The sequence below is a fragment of the Acyrthosiphon pisum genome, chromosome A3 (assembly GCF_005508785.2).
Source record: "Acyrthosiphon pisum isolate AL4f chromosome A3, pea_aphid_22Mar2018_4r6ur, whole genome shotgun sequence".
NCBI classification, from domain to species: domain Eukaryota; kingdom Metazoa; phylum Arthropoda; class Insecta; order Hemiptera; family Aphididae; genus Acyrthosiphon; species Acyrthosiphon pisum.
The window spans coordinates 15,411,789-15,432,721 of NC_042496.1; the positions used below are offsets into that span (position 1 = coordinate 15,411,789).

A 20,933-nucleotide genomic window follows, 5' to 3' on the forward strand; every position below is an offset into this window, starting at 1 on the left:
TATGAGCAATATGAAAAAAGGACGTGTGACATCATTGGGCCCTACTCATCGTAATTGCCTATCTATACGTGTAAAAGTCCTCACTCTCACAACGATTTACCCTCCTAAACATTTTATTTATGAAATTTAATTTTACGTATAAATGTGTGGTTTTATGTGTTTAAGACGACGCAAGAATCAGAATTTCTGTATAACGTTTAGTTTTTTTTGAGTATTAAAAATCTTAAAAGAGACATATGGTTAAACGGCACGTCATGGCGGTCGGCGGACCGGTTGTTCGAACGCGGCGCGACGCTCGGTCGTTTATTATTTATGTCTGTTAACTACATGTGTTTTGTAATAACAAATTATGTGATAATGTGATAGGTACTATATATACCAGGGTTGGCACGAAAAAGCCCACCCCGAAAAAATCCGGGCTGCTTTTCTGGGTTAAACCCACTCATTTTTTTTGAAAAAACCCATAAAACCCGGGTTACTTTTCTTGATAAAGTAGAAGTTCACTCTTATATTTTTTTAACTTGTGTTAATTTTCAAAAAAAATTACCTTATACCTAGGTATTATTTATTTTTCTAATTAAAATATTAAATTGATTTGAAAAAAACTTAATAATTATTTTTTTAATTAGGTAGGTACAATTTAAAGAATAAAATAGAAAAAATTACACACTAATGGTCAATAGAAATCTTTTATTTTTAATAAAATTCTATTCTATTTTTAATAAAAAATTCCGATTTTTATTTTTTTTGGATGGGTTTTTTTCTGAAAAAAACTGGATAAAACCACCCATTATTATTTTTACATTAAAACCCAATCGGGTTTTTTTCTAAAAAGCCCGGGTTTTTGCCAACCATGATATATACACACTTATATCTTTTTTTTTTCATTTGAAAAATACACACTTATATCTACCTCAAATAGTACAAACTGTCCGTGGTTTTAATTTTTTCTAGGTGATCGTACAAAGTGTCCTACAACCAATTTAAAAATACCCGGGCAGACTAGGTAAAAAAATAAGGCACCACGTAGCCCTAAAAAATTTCAAGCAGACGGGTGGGAGGCTTTCTGAGCGGAGCGATGACTTCAATGCTATGAGTTTTTTTTTATTTTTTTTATAATTTTTTTTATAATTTATAATTAAGGCAATAACTGAAATATAAAACATAATATTCAAATAGCATAGAAATTTCGAAAATTGGAAGTACTGGCACCGACACCCTTAAGTGTATGTATCGGCCGGTGTTGATAACTCCCGAATGGGTGACCACTCGGGATTTTTAGCAACAAATCCTTGCCACGCATACAAACGTATTTCAACCAACCATTACTCCCCCTACAAACAACCTACAAACAAAAAAACAGCTAATGGTTGAAAGCGTCCACCAATAAAATACAAGAAAAAAAAACATTTTATCAAAAATAGTATAATAAAATTATTATATCATTTTCTTTAATCAAAGTATAATAGTGTTAGTCACAATCTTTTGCAGCAAATTATATCGGCTTCTATCTTTCCAATCTAATTATACAAAATACTGAAAATCATTGAAATTATGCCATTACACTATTTTAGCATGTAGGTAGCAAAATAGTCAATAGGTAACTTTATTGTTTTTACACAACTTAAAATTTTAATTTTCACTAATTTTTAATTAAATAGAGCTTTCTACCAAGTTTCTATTCCCATAGTGTATGTTTCATGCTTTAAAATTTATAATTTATTACATTATATATTTCCCATAAACCAGTATTTTTTTACACACAATGTTTTAAAAATAATTTTTTTTTAAGCTTTTCAAGCCATTTAGGCTTTTAGCTGATGGAACTAAGTCTTTCCACTTTTCTCTGTTCTTTGATATGTTTCCACTCTACTTCTCGTGACTGCGTAAGTTCCATCACGATCCTCGTACACTGTTCATTCACCTTCGAAGCGGAATTCCACGTGGTCGTGGTCTCGTACATACCTATTATATTTCTTCGCTTATGATATTTTTCATTAGTCTACCATCTGCCCGTCAAACATGCCCCATCAGCCATCCATTCTACTATTCTAGTCTTGTGTCCCTAACGAACTGAACCACCAGAGGCGTCATTTCAACTTTTTTTTTGTTGGTGCCAAAATATTTTCAGGCCATTCAGATCATTTATACCAGGCCACATAGACAATTTTATTTTTAATTTTTTTAATTTTTTTTTTTTTTGGGGGGGGGGGGAGGGGGGTTATAGCGGGGACAAAAACTGTAGAATATTTGTATAATTTATTTAATATATCACTTATATTAGTATGAAAATATCACAATATTGTTGCTATTTTTGACGAACTATTTGTAGGTACTTTTAATGTAGGTATTTATTTTATATTGTGGATACCAGTGTACAGTGGTATTTAAGTATTTTATATTTTATATTTTAATACACTTGGTAAGTAAATGTATGGGTATAAATCACCTTTATAATAAAATACCTAACCGAACCTAACCTACACATTTTTTCTCCCTGCATACTCAAAATATATAATATAGCTAGCTTAATAAAACCAGAAATGTATTTTATGGGTACCCTTCCTCACAATGTTTGTGTTATAATTTTATCAATTATAATATTGTGGGATCACAAAACCACATCAAACATTCTTGGAAATTAAACATTAGTACAATACATTTTTTTTTAATACTGAAAAATTATTAAATATATATAATATAAAACACTTAGGTATATCGGCGCTTATATTTACTGTTGGCATGCCAAAGAAGGCGTTTTAAAAAAAAGTTGGTGCAAATGTACACTCTACATCCCCCCCCCCCAAATGACGCCCCTGTGAACCAAATTTTCTCTTTTATATAGCAGTGTAGTACACATTGTACACTTAATTGATTATAATATGATCTTATTTTCCATTTCTGCTCTTCGGTATTATAAATTGGGCCATGTATTTTCCTTAGTATCTTCCTATCGAATCTTAGGAGCTTATTGTAATTTTTTTTAATTATTAATAAATATACAAATAAACAATTATACATAGTATAGTACAATACGTCAATACCTACCTATCTATACTCAACTACTTAAGAATGAAGGATTTTTATAATATGTTTTTTGTATAGCTAACCAATTACGACAGCAATAAATAAATAATAATCAAACTAAAATTCAATTTTTGTATTTACATTTTTTATTATTTTAACGATGAAATGCATATTGATAGTATGTAAACCCATTAAGCAGTTTATGGGTTGAATTCCGGGATAAAAAGTGGCCTTTGACACTTTGATACACAAACACAATGAAATATGAATCTATTGATATGACATGCTTTTATTTAAATTAGTGCGGGTGTTTTTACCCCTATACCTACATAGATAGACTCATTTATATATATATAAATATATTGATATAAAATATATATTCAAGAGTATTAAATTGTTTAAATAAAAACTAGGTACCTATGTAATTACTGTTGTTAACTTTTAACTAAATATTATGTTTTTGCATTTAAATAATTTTAAATGTATAAAATATGCAAATATACCTACCTCATGGCTCATGGTCACGAATTTAGATTTCATAGTCCCGGCTATAAATTATAAGTATAGTCGAATGTGTTAATTTTTCAATTTTGTTTTATTCAAATAATCCTTGCCAAAATGATGTAACTGTGACCGTCACAGAATTTGGTTTTGGAATAGTATTTTGATTTCTTCATTTTTGCCTTAATATGAACAGATCAGCTGTGAGTGTACCTAGATGTAGTACCTACTTATCATAATGATTCATGACATTATGGAGATCTTAAACGTATATTATATTGAAAAATATATTTAAAACGTATTTTAACAGCTTTTATAACCTTTTCATCGTCGTACATATTTAAATTGACCGGAATAAGTCCTTCAAGTGGCATGACATCAGCAAGTCTTTTATTAAGACGAGTATTCATTGATATAGATTCGTTAAATAGTCGAGAAAAGGAATAAAAGTAGAACAATTAAAATATATATACGGATTTTTAGAAATAAAGTGTAGGTACTCTTTGAGTTTGTCTTTTAAAAATATATAAGATATAAAGAGAAACGACGATCTATAGACTATAAGACGTAATATGCTATTTTACCTAAAACAAACCTACTAAATAGTAGTATAGTACATACACAAAATCACGACCCATGGGAGGGGAGGCTATTGACCATATAGCCCACTAAGTCTCCCCCCTTGACTACGCCACCGCTGTGACTATTTAATTTTAAATTGTAATCATAATTATAACTTAATGCTATCTACAACTTAAATTAAGTCTTAAATAACTTTGAATAGGTAGGTATTTGGTGAGATATTCTTATGAATATTGAATAGTATAATAGTATTAAATATTAATGATTCGGTGTTTTACTGGTTGAGGGATTCTGAAATCTTGGCTTCTCGCCTCTCATTATCATAGGCGTAGCTTAAGGATTTTAATCAAAAGGTTTTTCACTTTTGTCTATAATTTACTATAGGAAGTCAAATAACGTAATCATTTAGAAATGTGAAAACGGTAAGACGATTATATTTCCTTTATACAAAATATACACTAATGGACTGTTTAGCACATAGTCCACATGGCAACAAAAATGTGTACCTATTGATTATTATTGTTTTCTTTAGACCACAATGGAATGTCTATCGCTCCGCCTTTTATGCGAATAAGTATCCCTTGTATCGACCGTCGAATTCATAGCAGAATAATCGATAGGAAAGAATTCAGGCGTTGGACCACATTTTCCAAATAACCATTGACCACATCCATTAGGTTTGGTGCCCAGTAACCAGTTCGCAAAACATTGGCCCCAAGTATCGCGATCCAGCTTAAAGTCTCCGTTCTACAATCAAAAATAAATGATTAGGTTTAAATGAAAACTACTTAAGTACATAGCGCAATTTAGGGAAAGGGCTGCCCTACCAAAAAAAATGCCTCCTTTATCTATCTCTGGGGCATAGACACACATGTAAATGATAATAGCCCCCTCCCAAATTTAAAACTCAAATTGCGCCTATTTTACCCAATGGCTAATAAATATGACAGCCAAAAAATATATATTTGTAGAGTTAAGTTAGTGTAATAGTTGTGTCCCCCTTAGGTCTTGGTTAATTCATTTTAGCTACCTATGTAAATTGTAAAATGTAAATATTAATCGACCTATGGCGATTAAAAAGTTTAGATGGGTGGATTAGCGTGCTAATAAGAATAACGGTTTAGGTATAAGTTTAGTATCAGATAATATTTGTACTTTGTATACTTTATATTTATACATTTTCCGGAATAATATTCTTCTTCAGAATATGAAACGAGAAATATTGAGAAATTTTGCTGCATACGAAAAATAAAACATAAACAATAATTAAGAGCAAAATTAGAGATAATGTAAACAAGTAAACATAAACTTTACAAGTTCCGATTCCATAGAGCTTATAAACCAAAATAAAATTGAATCGCCGCCATCTTCATACGCTTTTGTTTAATGATTAATAATTACCTATAGTACATAAACATAAAACTTATTTAGTGCCCCCTCCTGATAATTCTGTAGTCCTGTGGTCCTGTATAGTGAAAAGTTTGGCAGACCTTGAAATTTGGCAGCCTAAAAATCGATAGGTCAATATTTTATATTTTTATATACTAAAGATTTATTTCTCAACTAATGAAAATACCTATAACTACTGTAGCACTTTTTCTTATATGCCTACGGGCTACGACCTACCTATTTCCTAGCTAAAATAATAATTGTAATAATTGTGTACAGCATCTCTGCATCTATATAACTATATATACCTTCCTACGTACACGATTCGAATTGGATAAAATTGTTTAAATCTTCTTTTAAATAAAACTATTGCCAATATAGATTAGGTTCAATTAATTATTAGCTTAGTTTAATTATAATATTATATTATTATGTACGACTATTATGTTAGGCATCTGTTAGCACATAACATATAACAAGGAAAATAATTATAGACCCAGAACGCATTTTTTTGATAATTTTAATGTTATTATGTATTATTGTTTCAGACATTCAGACATTTCCCGTAAAGTAAACAACTTACTGACGTTAGCGAATCGTATATCGCATCGATCACAACTTGTTTAGCTTCCTCACAGTTTGAATCGAGAAACGTACAGTAGAACCTTTGTAAATTTGCTTTTTCTATTTCGCCTTTACCTGTGTAAATTAAATTCGTATTATGTATACATGTATGATATTATTTCATTAATATTCTTCTTTTTAAAGATTACGAATATTACGATGATCATAACAACCTGAATCCAAAGACTTATACAATATGTTCTGAAAATATTTCAGCCACAATGGCATGTCTGAAGCTGTAGTACACTTGCTTAACGTTTGACACCATATTTTAAGCCAGTCGTCTGTTGATAGACTTGTAAATGCAACACCTAGGAATTACAAAAAGCTAGTTGGTATAAAGGTACCTATATAGTTCGTACTTCACATAATTGAATAACTTATAATTTAAAAAAGCTAATATAGGTAATGGTTTTAAAAGCTATTATTTTTAAATGTTTGATCTTATAGAGTAAATACGATCAATTGGGTTTACGTAAGCAATTTTTACCTACACTGAATTTAAAATGAACAAATTATAAAATTAACGTTAATTTATATTATATTTTAAAACTATTCGACCAAAATTTAATGAGGTATCTATATTTTATATCGTATATTATATATTATTTACAAAGATGACTTACAATGTATCTCAAGGGATCCATATTATCATTCTATTTGAATTAGTTGTACACTTCTACGTGACCCAATGGACCCACCGAACCCACCATTGTACACTTTTGATATACATAATCTTGTTTGATATTATATACTATATGTATCCTATATATACTATATATACCGTATCCTATATATACTATATATACCATATACTATATACCAGGGGTGGCAGCGAGAAAAGACTCGCGAGCCACCAAATATATTAATAAAAATTGAAGAGCCAAGATGTAAAAAAAAAAAAAAGGTCATATTATTATATATTATATGACCTTTTTTTTTTTACATTTACGTTAATTTACGTCTAATGTTACGTTAAGATGTGAGCCGCAAAAGTCTATGACGCGAGCCGCGGTTTGGCCACACCCCTGCTATATACTATATGTATAATAATATTATATTATTCATTTTTATATTAGTAATAAACAAACAAATACCTAAATTTCTTTTTTCCATATCTTTTTCATAAGCGCAACACCATATTTTTATATTTTAACTGTTTATCATTTGATATTTATAATAAATAAAAATAATCCACTTTTTCTACATCGTCTATATATTTTTTGAGCATGTTAAATAATTTTAACAATGATTTATGATATCTAATGAGAAGAATTAGATGAGAATATGAGATATATATATATATTGGATATTTTAGGAACCATTTTTTTTTTTTTTTTTGGTGCAATGAGTTCTACGGTGCTACTGACACTGTTATAACAATATAGAGAGATAAATAAAGATAATTTTGGTCCCATGCTTACTTTGGCCGCTTTCGCATTGGATGAATACTTGAATTAATTCTGTTAATACTTGTTTTAATATTATGTATTCATCACTATTTGGTGACCAATCAGCAAAACGTCTTAATTTCTATATTTTATGAATAACAATAATATAAGTTAGTTTTAATTATAAACCAAAAGATGATAAAGATATTTATTCAAAATTCAAATTTTATCTAACAAAATCCTGAATATTTAAGAAACAATTTACATTTTATACTTGACTATTATTTTGGTATAATTTAAATAAGAGTATATTAATACTGTCTATTGACAATGTTAAACAAAACTACGAGGTAGCTAAAGGAAATGTATTTGAATAGAAACAAATTAATTTATTAATCTACCAAAAATAAATTGTACATTATTGATAATAAATTATAATTATTATTGTTTAAAGCCTGGACTATACAGTAAACAGTTAAACTTTAATTAATTAACTAAAATAGAATGCAATCAATTATCTGAAACAGTCATATTGTATAAAATTATATATATTTACAATTATATTATATACCTCAGCAAACTGATGGAAATCGTGTTCAAATACGAACCCATCGCAATCGCCGTCTAAATAATATTTAAAAAAAATCAATAACTTTTCCTCTTGTAAAGGCGATAGTTTAAATGGAATATCCAATGTTTTTGATTCATCTTCACTAGCATAACGTTTCATCCAAGAAGCTAAAAAAGTATAAACACAAATAAAAGGTAATATTTATATTTTTATAACTTGAAAAATACTAGTAGTTAGTACTCGTTAGGACACAGCTAACCCACCTGAAAATCACATAAGCTATAAATATATTCTGTGTATATAATAGATTTTTTTTGTAATCCGAAATAGCAAAAATAATGATGTAAATATTATATTTTTTTTTTAGGATAGTAGCCACTTTTTAAATGTTGACAATCACTCATCAGTCGTCATATATTTCAATATTGCTGAAAACATTAAATAACGTCCTATTTTTTTAGTGTAACTATTATTGTAACTTATTTATTTAATTTCTCGATACTTTTTTTAAATTACGAATATAAACATGAATATTTAAAACGAAATTACTTTAAATTTTCTATATAGTATCTGGACTTCTAGGACCTAAATAAAACAATATTTTGAATAAATTATAAATTATACAGAATGTATAGTAATAATACGCTTTACGCACGTTAATACTCAATACTATGGTGTCTGATGTAATATTATTTAAATGTTTCCTTTACCTTGTGGCTTGTATAGTTGTATATATTAAAATATACAGGACAACTTGGCAGTTGTTACCTATATTATTATATGCTTATTAGTTATTTACGAATATCGTATCAGTTATTCATGTGCGTCAAAGAATTCGGACATTATAATAATAGGTAGACCATTATATTTAAAAAAAAAGTTTAATGTCCTTTCATAAAAAAAATATTATTTATTGCATAACATACCCCATACATGTATTTCCCACGTACTGGATGACTCTTCTGACTTGCGTTCTTCGGGCTGCATTATGATCGTATTACTTTTCCACGACATTGTTCTTCGTAACAGTTGTTTAGTTCGATCTCTAGTTCGATCACATGCCTTAACATTTAATATTTGTTTTGATTTACTATGGATAAAATAAATAAAACCAATTCTAAATAAGAATTTTGTAAAAACAATAAAACTAGATTAAATTTAATTTAATTTAACTAATCAAGTAATTAAAAAATGTGTATACCTATTTATGTTACGCTTAAATTAATTTGCCGTTTTTTAAATGTATTTATCCGGTTAAGTTTATTTGAGTATTAGTAACGGATAATTAAGGTAAAAATTTAGAAGGTGCAGAAAACATAAACCAGGTGAAAGCCTGTTGTAAGTTTAATATTGATGAGTTGTTTCAAGTTGATGAGCTATTGAATTGGAAAAAAATACCTACTGAAGAGATAGAATATAATACAATTTACAAACATATTATATTTCAAATACTATTATATAAGCATTGATTACAAAAGACGCATTTGAGTGAATTCTTTTTCGATTAATACGTTATTTTTCAATATAAATAAATTACATAATTTTATTTTAGCCTTCAGTTACATATTATATTATATTATGCGATGATACATAATATTGTACTTGCGTAGGTAGATATTGATTTAGTTCACTCGTCTACATTTACCTGTATTTTTAGATATTTTATAAATAAAATAATATCATCTGTTTCTGTCAAGTTACATCCTAATGTTAATAAGTTTTTAACGATTTCAGACATGCTTAATCTGCTTCAAATAGCTTCATTATATTAGTGACCCTCAATTCAAATATCTATGATATATTCTCGGTTTCTGCCTATGTCATTAATGCAACCATCTAACGAATGTTATAACTTATAACTTTTATAGTGCATACACTAAGTATACTATATACATTATAATGATATTATTACTATGTTATAAAATATTAATATTATGTTATTTGTATAGGTGCGAACGAGTGAACCAGAAACCACAAACACATTAATCATAAGATATTTAAGACTTAAGGAGTACAATCAAAATGTATTTAAGATTCTTACAAAATATGTATTATTATTTATTTTATAAGGTGTATGTTGTATAAGCTAATTACAACTAGAAATATTATAATATGAAATAATAATATTATAATATAAATATTAATATAATATTATTATAATTTATAATCATTATCATAAAATGTATGCGATTGGTTTTTGTAAAAAATGAGTTCAACCTACCGTAGATATTACTTTAATAGAAAAATAATTTACTACCTAATAGCAATATATATATGTAGTAAAATATTACTTTTAAAAAAAAATAAATTAATATCGGTCCACATGGAACAACTGTATAATAAATTAAACGTTTTAGCATAAAAAATAAATAAATTTAAAAAGTCTTCGTACTTACTACTTCATATTTTCAAAAAAATTAACTAATTTCGACTATAAAACACGAATATAATATAGGCAGACAGGCAGTTACCAATTAAAATGAATGAACTTATTTTATGTGTAAACAAATAATACAATAAGTTTTCTATACACAGCTATGTCCGACAATGTAGGACATATTATGCTAGGTAGGTACGTTCAAAATCGCAACTATCTTAAGATTTTTAAAAACCAATATTAAAAATTGATATTCAATATGACGTATAAATAGTAATATTATATTGTCACAAAAATAAAGTGTTAGTATAAAAACGACGAACAATAGATGGAATTGTACAATAAAGTATAGGTGGGTAATTAAAAGTGTTTCATTTTATATAGATTAATTATTTTTTCCAAAAATATAAAAGCTGATTACAATATGATATTGTATATTTTTCAAAATAATATTACTTTATAATACCTACCTAGTTTAGTCTACATGCGATGAATTACAATTTGAACCAAAGCATTATTGAATTAAATTGACACCTCCTACGCACTAATATATATTTAAAGAGTTTTCTTGTAGTGTGATACCTATACTCAGTGCTACAAATATCAATAATCTTCGATTTGTAACCATTTGCCTGATCAATGAAAATGTTCAGGAAACCGTAATATTTATCGTTCTATTATAACATTATATCGTACAATATAGAATCGGAAAATTGAAAATAAACACCTGTTTCCACGTTGATGTAATTTTCATAGTTGTTTGTGGATCGCTCCCGGCAGCCGCCACGCCGCCGCCGTTATCCGGCGGTTTCCTATTATCGATAACCGCCACGGCAACCGCCGGAAAGCTTTTCAGACTGTGCGATCGAACATGTTTACTGCCTCCGCCAACGCTGTTCAACGGCTTGCTGTTGTTACTCGTCATGTCCGATGGGGGGGAAAAAAGTAACAATCGAAACAACACTAATAATAAGCGACTACGTCCAACGGCGCGAACGCGTGCACTAGCAACTATACACACACCGCTTTTCGTGTGTTTCAAGCGCACTCTGAATTATGTATATGTGTGTATACTGTATACATGCGATGTGTAAGTATAGGCAGGTAGCTCTGTAAAGTATAATATTTATATACGGAGTGATTGCCCAAACACGGTCAAACTCATAATGCATTCTCCATAATTAAGCTTTTAATAAAATTCTGATTTTTTGGAATTTTTCATTTGATAGGTACTGCCTATACCATATAATATAAGGCCATATTTTTAAGTACATAGATAGACATTTAAGGAGTGTCCTGAGGTGATAACATTTTTTCTTCAAATAAGAATCCATTATTATTAAGTGGACATTTATTTTCTATAATATTCAAATCGTATATTATATCATAACTCATAAGGACTATTACATTGATATATTATACAATTCATTACCTCAGAAACTACACGTTATAATTTCTCTTTAGATTGGTATATCAACATTTTCAAAGATCATATTATGCTCAAAAATGTATAGTAAAAAAAGTAAGTTTTTTGAAATATGGTCTTAAAGTATACCATAAAAGTACTTAGAAATACTAAACATCAGAATTTGAATAAATGCATAGTTCAATATAAAAAGACGTGAGCACGCTCGATGAATCAAGCCTGTACATGGATATCGTTATAATATTACGGATACGGTGTACAGCAGACATGAGACACACATGCGTTATGGTAATATGCAAAAAATTCACTATGATTCGTCGAACAGTTGAAATTTAGGAGGAGATATACAGAATGATTCGCCAAACTTGTTCACCCCTGTTTTGTATTTTAATAATGAATTTATTAAAATTCCGATTTTTTTTTGAAATTTTAAGTGCACTTAGGGAATAAGGACTATATTTTCAGTTATCAAGACTTTTTGTTCTATTTAAGGAATGTTCTGTACTTTTGTGGTGATACATACTTTTTTTTCAAATAAAAACGAACCTTATTGTCTCTAAATTGTTAAACAGATCGTTTTTTGGAAAAATGTTTGTAAGATTAGTTTCTGGGTTAATAAAATGTATATTATACTAATAATTTAAGGAGTAAGATTAAGGACAATAGTACCTAATAGTTTCAAAAAAATATAAAATTTATGTAATATTGGATTCATTATTTATTATACTCGGACAATTTTTACTTGTTATATAATGTTAATATAGATATTAGTATATTTCTATATTAGCTAGGTACCTGCTAAAATGTTCAAACACTCATAGCCCAATATTCATTTTCTATTTCATTATTATAAACATAATCATGTCCTTAGTAGGTACACAAAGTTGAATAACATAACAACTATTCGTTTGAATTTTGATTTATATAGGTACCTACCTCGACATTTTTGAAATTTTTGAAAATTGTTTAAGTCGTCTCGATAGAAAAAAGAAGTAGCTACTTCTAAATGGCCACATTGTATTAAAAAGATCTTCGTATTTGAAAAGATGACTCTTATAGGTAAACATAAAAATTCCAAAAATTAGTGTTTGAATATTTTCATTACTAAAGGATAAAAAGGGGGATAACTCATGATTGGTGAATCACACTGTATAATAGTACCTATTATACATATATTTTGAGGTTTTTTTTACCCTGCGAGTATTTTTTTTTTACTTCTCGTCTCGCTAACTGTGCGTGCTTGATACATGTGCACGCAATGGGGTAGTTTAAAGTTTACCTATATAATATATATATATACCCACATGTTATGTACTACCTACTCTCTATTACCCTCTGTATTATGTCGTTCAGTAAAAAATGTATACAGGACGGTAAATTAATAAAATCACTAAAACGCGTAATACACTATAATCATTGTATTATTATTATTCTTTCATTCGTGTATGATATTATGCATTTATACTTAGTAGAAAAATATTTGAATCGACTTATTCACGTACCTACACTAAGAAGGAATATGCATCGGTTGTCCCACAACCTGCACTGACTCGGTTTTGTCTGAGTCAATAACTGAATGTCTAAATACTATTCATTCTTTACTACGATATAAAAAATTTGTAGGCAATATATTTTTTTTAAATCGGGCATACTCAAATTTTAAATAACACGAAAAATTAAGTAGAATGTGTAACATAAATATACCTATTGAGCCATTATTCCAATACTCAAACATTTAAAAATAAGAAAAAGTGTTATTGACAAATATAAACACAGTTGGACGCTGTGCATCGTATCTATATAAATTGAAATATATAGGTATTCGACACTATTTTAGTATTTTACTCGTTACCTTAAATTTACAAAGTTATAACCAATGTCTTGGTCAAATCATTGAGTAATGAAGATAATGTTATAAACTGAAAAATACAATAACCATTAATAATTAATAGTATATTATGTAACTTAAGTTTTTCAAAACACTGAAGTACAATATAAAACTATAAACGTCAGTCAAATGCCCTACTATAAACAGTATCTTATATGCATATTATAGTAGCCTATGGGTTAGCATTATTTTATATAGGTTGACATATTATAGCTTATATAATATGCATATTATAAATATATGCGTTTGAAGCTTAAACGTCTAAACGCCATGTTTAGTTTATTTAAATTTAATTTTAACCACATTTTTATTTTATGACTTTAATTGTGTTTAGTTACTAGTCAATCAGAAAAATATTTTTTTAATGTATTGACTAAGTTTTTACCTGTCTTTAATAATTATTAATAAAATAATACAAATATCAATAAAATACAAACCTGTTATTATATATCACATTCAAAGATTTTAAAACCATTCCTTTCCAAGTGTATATAGTTATATAGCTATATAACTATATAAGTTTAAATGGATATATATGAATATGAATATACAATACATTATTTGTGTTAACTGTTAATTTCACACTACGAAAACAACCCATTTGTATTGATTTATAAAATGCCGTGAGCCGTGAGCTGGCATTTGTTTTGTAGGTCTTCAAGCACGCGAAGTATAGTAATTACTAATTACTTCCTTAATTGAAAATGTCTAGAAGTTGTAGGTGAATTAACGATTTCTAGGAGAAACTAATAATTTTACATTTTACAGGATTTGAGTGTTATATAAATTTATAAATCGTGGGTAGGTCCCTAGATATAAGGATTTTTAGAAAAGAAATAATTGAAAAGATATTTATCTGCACTATTCTACTTTTATAATTAATACAGTTTTAAAATGTATTGTATTAATTTATGCTCTACCTAACTATATGTCATACAATTGTAACAATTGTAAACATCTCAGTTTTATACTTGTTTAGTTTTTACTCTGTTTTTTTAACCAGTGATTCTTTCAATTTATTCTTTGTGATTGTGTTTAACCTATTACACATAAGTTGTCCAGTGTTAAGAATACATTGCGTGATTATTGCATGAAGTGCTATATATTAATAAGGTGAAACGTTATATAGGTATTATAATAAATACATTTTGATGTTTTAAGTTATTCTGCAGTACCTACCTATATAATATAACTAAGTAGGTCAACAACACTCAACTGGTGCACGTCAACGGTCCCTTAACTATACCTACCACTAAGTATTATAATATTAACTACATTGTATAGTTAATGGTTTGTAAATAAAAATTTGGTGTACATGGGTATATTATTTAAATAAAATATTACCTATACATTTAAATCGTGATAAATGTTTAGGTAGTCACAGAAATTCGATTGGTATCTGAACGTTAGAGGTACCTACCTACCTACCTAGATATCCTAGATCTAACAAATTATATAGATACGTACCGACTATAAACAAAATGTAATCATAATAATATTATGCAATATTCATGCCTACATCTATGTTATAAATACATTTTAAGTGAGCTAGTGGCGAAGTCGAGGTATACTATATACATATACCTACCGCCCACCGTTGGCTGTAAACCTCGAAGTATGACTGAATTATAGGGTGCCCACTGCCCTGATCCTACGATAATAGTCTTAAACGAAACAAGGGAAATACTCGGTGTGAACGCTTGCAGTTTACAATAGTTTTATTATACACGGCCGGGTCTTGTCATAATAAACCCCCCAAAGTGTAACTTGGTGTTTTTAAGATTACCTAACAATATAGTTTACGTAATACATACAGGCATTTATATTTTATATAATCAAACAGTTTGAATTCATTCGTATTTATATTAAAAGTATATATACATATATATATATATATATATATTACCTCCTATATATAAGGTGTCTACCAACTACCACATGATGAAAACAATAATACATTTCAGATTTATATTCACGTACGATGAAAAAAAATATAATGCATATTAAATCATTTAAATCTATTGGGTTATTTACATTTTTCTATTTCACTAAGCCAAGGAAAAACAAGCAAGTTTTACTTTCATTATTATCCTTGTTCTGTTATTTTTGTTTTGAAAAAATGTTTATGTAAATTTAACTGTATGTTACTATACCTCATTATAGGTACATTGATATTTTTAAGTTGATGTATCAGTTTAAAAATATTATCAATTTAATTCAATACTTATAGTATCAAACTTCCTCTGATGTTTCACTAGCTATTGCGTAAGTAATAAAATAATATACATACCCAATGTCAAGTATATGTAATTATATATACCTAACTATACTACCTAGTGTGTTAATTAAAAATGTTAATGTAACCTATTTAATACCAGCTTTAAATTGATTATTTCATGGGTTAAACATTCAATTAATATACAGGGCGATTCATCAAATACCCATGTTTTAATTTAATAATAAATTCATTCAAATTCTGATTTTTAGAATTTCTAAATATACTCAAAGGCAATTTTTTCAAAATTTTGAATTTTTTGTACTACTTTGTACTACTTTTTGTACTGGAGTATTCTGTGGCGATACAAATGTCGGTTTTTTGAATGAGAACCCTCTTTTAGATTCTGAGCGGAGCGATTAATGTATTGATTTTACAATGATGTGTGTTTTTTTTTGTCATCTTTTAGGACAGTTAAAATGCTTAGATTTTCTTCAACAGTATTTTTTTTGATAGGAAAGTGAATCTAGTTGGTACTTTAGGGTGGTCAAAAGTAAAAAATTCCTGATAGTTTTCGAAAGAATAGGGAAAAAGAAAAGAAAAGAAAAACAGGAATTTTTACGCAAAATCGGTTAAGTAATAAAATAGTAAAATTTAGTAAAACGCATTTAATAATAATATAAATCATAACTATACCTTATATATATAATGTCATGTACATAGATACTATTATATTAATTATAATATTAAATAAAGTACCTATATATATATAGCATTGTTTATACATTATTATGTTAATCAATGATATAAGAGGCTGATCAGCTGCATACTTGCATCCCGAAAAAAGGTACCTTTATTTTATAGGTATAGTAAGTTCACCAGGTAACTTGAGTTACCAGGGACGAAAGTTGGGTACATCCGCAATATTATCAATGTTGTCCTATCACTAAATCTAATATTCAATATAAATCGTGAATTATTATTGATTTATTAATAAACAGTAAACACCATGCTTACAACTTATATATGTAAGCAGTTAAAGTTTAGATAAGCGATATTCTATGAAATAACAAGTTAATTTATAAATTAAAGAACCGTAGGTATAGTCAAGTATAAAATAAATACGTTAACTATACTCGGTTCAAGTTAAGATACGTAGTCGGTGGAGATAAATTTTCGTCAGGCCTCAGCCAGGAAACCCCGGTTTTTCACCCCACCCAGTCAATTATCTGTATACCTGCTGTGTAAGTATTGCCACGTCCTTGAGCACAAGTCACCAGTCGGCCGCCGACTACGTTTCTTAACTTGAACAGAGTATAGGTAAGTAGTTATTGTAGTTATTTTATACATTAATACTACGTCTGAGTGTTAAATCAATTATACAAATTGGTTTTTGTGAACTTACTGTAACCACAACATAAATATTTCAATCATTAGATAAAATTGACATTGTAGACGTCACTATAATATAGTCTTACACGTCAGTCATATGCAGTGTCGCTGTGACATATTATAAACTATTATTTCTAATATAAGTTAAAATACCTACTTTAATGGGAATCAAAATTAAATTGTATATTGTGACCAGATAGTCTGCAATATTTATTTAAAATAGAATAGTCAGAATATGTCTATATTTCTCTATATAACTGTAGCATATATAGTTAATACTATGAGTCTATGAAGAAGATGGATATATTGTATAATCGCATATTAACGAAGTACAATCGATTTTTTAGTATGGATTTGGAATTCAACTAGGTTAAAAAATGATACACTGGGACGTAAGTAGGTAATCTGTTTTTGACCTTAACAATTTACTACTTACCTATTAAATCAATTCTGGGACGCAAGTAACACCTATACACCGCTATTCGGTACTTTAAAGAAAAACATGATAAAAATCTGTTCACTGCAAAAAACGACTTTAAATACTACAGTAGCTGATGACGTAAATCCTCACTTCAGTCCTATTTGAATTAATCTAAACTTAATATTATGGTATTTTCTAGATTACATTCTCAATATATATATATATAAATATGGTACCGTCAAACATGTAAATTGTAAATTAAGGAATTAATTTTAATGAAGAGTGAATACTGATATTTCTGATAAAATTTAACTGTATACGATATTGAGTAGGCAACACTTAAATTTAGGCATTCGCGCGGGGACAATAAATGCAGCATAGTAGGTATGCTGAACTTTTTTTCGAGTAGTCCCAGCTGCCAGATATTTAAATATAAATTTTGAAATATAGGCTGCAATAAATTTTACTTCCATAAAATTATATTTATGTAAATTATATACAATGTACCTACATTATAGTTTATAATTTAAAACAATTTTTATATATTTATTAGAAAATATATAGAAACGTTTCTAAAATTATGAATAAAAATCAATTTTGCATTTTTTTTCTACGTCAATATAATTAGTGTACATTTGTGTAACCTATTGGCTATTTCAAAAAATTAAGAAAATAGCTCAATTTTTAAAATACATATACTATCGGAAAATGAGCCGTATTAATCTCATGCTGCCCCTGAGTCTGTGCACACCTATACGTATGTAAATACCTGCTATTTTCAGGCAATGATGCATTTCGCAATGTTTAGCAATATTTCCTATGTAATGATACGATGATTCCTTCCTTTTTCAGTCGTAATTGATAAAAAAATGCAAAGGTGGGCATTAACTAGTTAAAAAGATATTTTTTTTTTAACTTTTTAATTTAACTAGTTTATTTTCTGATCAACTTATGAACTTAACTAGTTTAATTTACAGTTGAAATAACTTAGCTTTTCTCAGTTAATTAAATAAAAAACCAACAAGTTAAAAACAATTTGAAATTTTTCGTTTGTACGTAAATATATTACATAATATTACATATTACATTACATATTATGAAGGTCATGTACTCATCTTCACGTATTATGACATTCGATTTATATACGATATAAAAAAATATATTTGTTAAATTATTAATTTAAGATGAGTATAGTTTAAATTAATAAATAATAGTAAAGTAAAAGTAAAAGGGTATACTACAGTGTACATTATGATAAAAGTTCAATAAAATTGTTTTTACAATTTATGTGATTTACATACTAATTTAAAAAAAATAGACTAAGTTAACTTGATATTTTTTTCTATATTAGCTTTTAACTTATCGCAGAGTTAAATTTATAATTTGGTAACTGTTAACTTTTAACTAATCGATCTTGTGTCCTCTTAGCTTAACTTGAGTTAATTATTTTCATTAACTATAGCCCACTTTTGAAAAAATGTATATTTAATTTCACTTGTTGGATTAGACACATGTCTGTGTTGTAAAATTTATTTATCTAATTAGTAGGTATACTATAGTAATAACATACTTTCAAGCTATATAATATGTCGACGATCGTACAGTATTAAATAAAAGATAGCCGTCCATCGGATACATCTATATAGTATAAGTATACAATATAAACTGCGATAACGGACAACTTATTTGTTAGGTATAATATCTATACTCCCGCAGTACGCACGCGTACTATAATATAACACATTGCATATTGCATAACATAATATAATATAGCATTTATATGGTTTAGGTACCTATATTATCGATCAAATTTTCTGTGCAATATGCAGCGTGATTTCAAATTTTTAACTGAATATAAATATTTTGTTGAAAAAACTGATAACATTGTTTACCAGTGTGTAAAATTAAAGTAATAAATTCAGCAGTCATAGTTATAAACATATTAAAAAAATATATTTGATTTTTACAAAATTGCCTGTATTATCTGTTAATGAGGCATTGACAATATCGTGTTAGGAATTAATGATATTGGCTAGATATTTACAGCTTTACTATATTTTATATTGAATCATTGACGGTACCATATATAATATATTTAATTAATTAGTTTGCATATATTATAATTATTTCGTATTATTAAAACGGTATGACCACCCCCTAGTGTTGTAACGCTCATCAACTCCATTCAGCCAGAGATAGAAACTACCCACGGAGGTTACAGTTGCCTGGGGAGAAGTAGACAAAACTACACAAGCAGTTGTATTTTATCTAACTAGGTACATACATTTTTCCCCTATCCTCTTTCGCAGATTCAGAAGCAACTTATAAGTAGTATCCGTGGACTATCACTCACTTTTTAAACCTTCTGTTATACCTCTTAGACATGGTACTTTAACTTTATTAATTATTTATTTTAATTTTCAGATATAAGTACCATTACCACAAATTACGAATAATTATTAAATGTTCATAATATTCTTATAACACGGTAATTAATCATTGTTTAACAGACACACTTAGGTACACTTGAATATATGATGCTATGACCACCGTAATAAAATTAAATGGTTCAATCCTTGCACTATAACATTAAATAGGTTTACATATACATATTGTATTTATGGTACCCACCTAATATACTTGTACATTTTAATAATTTTAAAATTAGATTCAAATTGTTTTAAACACCAACTATACCAAGTGTCATCAATAATATCTACTGTACCTACATAATAAATAACGCTACTACCTAGTTGTAAAAAAAACGAAAGCGATTAATATACTTCAATGATTATCTGAATCAAAAAAATTAAATTATAGGTAATAAATAAATTAATGTATTTATAGTAATTTATTGGTTTTATTTACATTAACAAATAACAAAAAATATTATCTTATGACTTATTCTTTACAACTTAGGTATAATTCTAATATATAATTTGCCACTTAAATATTGTAGCCACGGTGCATTTAAAAATAATTACCGAAAAGCATTTCTAAATGAGACAAGGTTTGTGAATTTACACGTTTTACATGTTTAAAATACCTTGTTATTTTTCTACACACTTAATAATATATTTTACGATAACTTTTGTGGTATACAAGTTTATTAATTTATTATGTTAAAAT

General features: G+C 27.8%; 1 protein-coding gene across 1 annotated transcript; it reads right to left on the reverse strand.

Moving 5' to 3' along the window:
• Window positions 1–4,519: 4,519 nt before the first annotated feature.
• LOC100161744 (uncharacterized) lies at window positions 4,520–11,468 on the reverse strand. The gene is given in 7 exon segments (NM_001293510.1): window positions 4,520–4,857; window positions 6,083–6,198; window positions 6,297–6,434; window positions 7,548–7,656; window positions 8,086–8,252; window positions 9,012–9,147; window positions 11,190–11,468. Coding segments are annotated over 7 exon segments (1,083 nt in total). The 5' UTR covers window positions 11,388–11,468; the 3' UTR covers window positions 4,520–4,638.
• Between the last annotated feature and the right edge of the window lie 9,465 nt (window positions 11,469–20,933).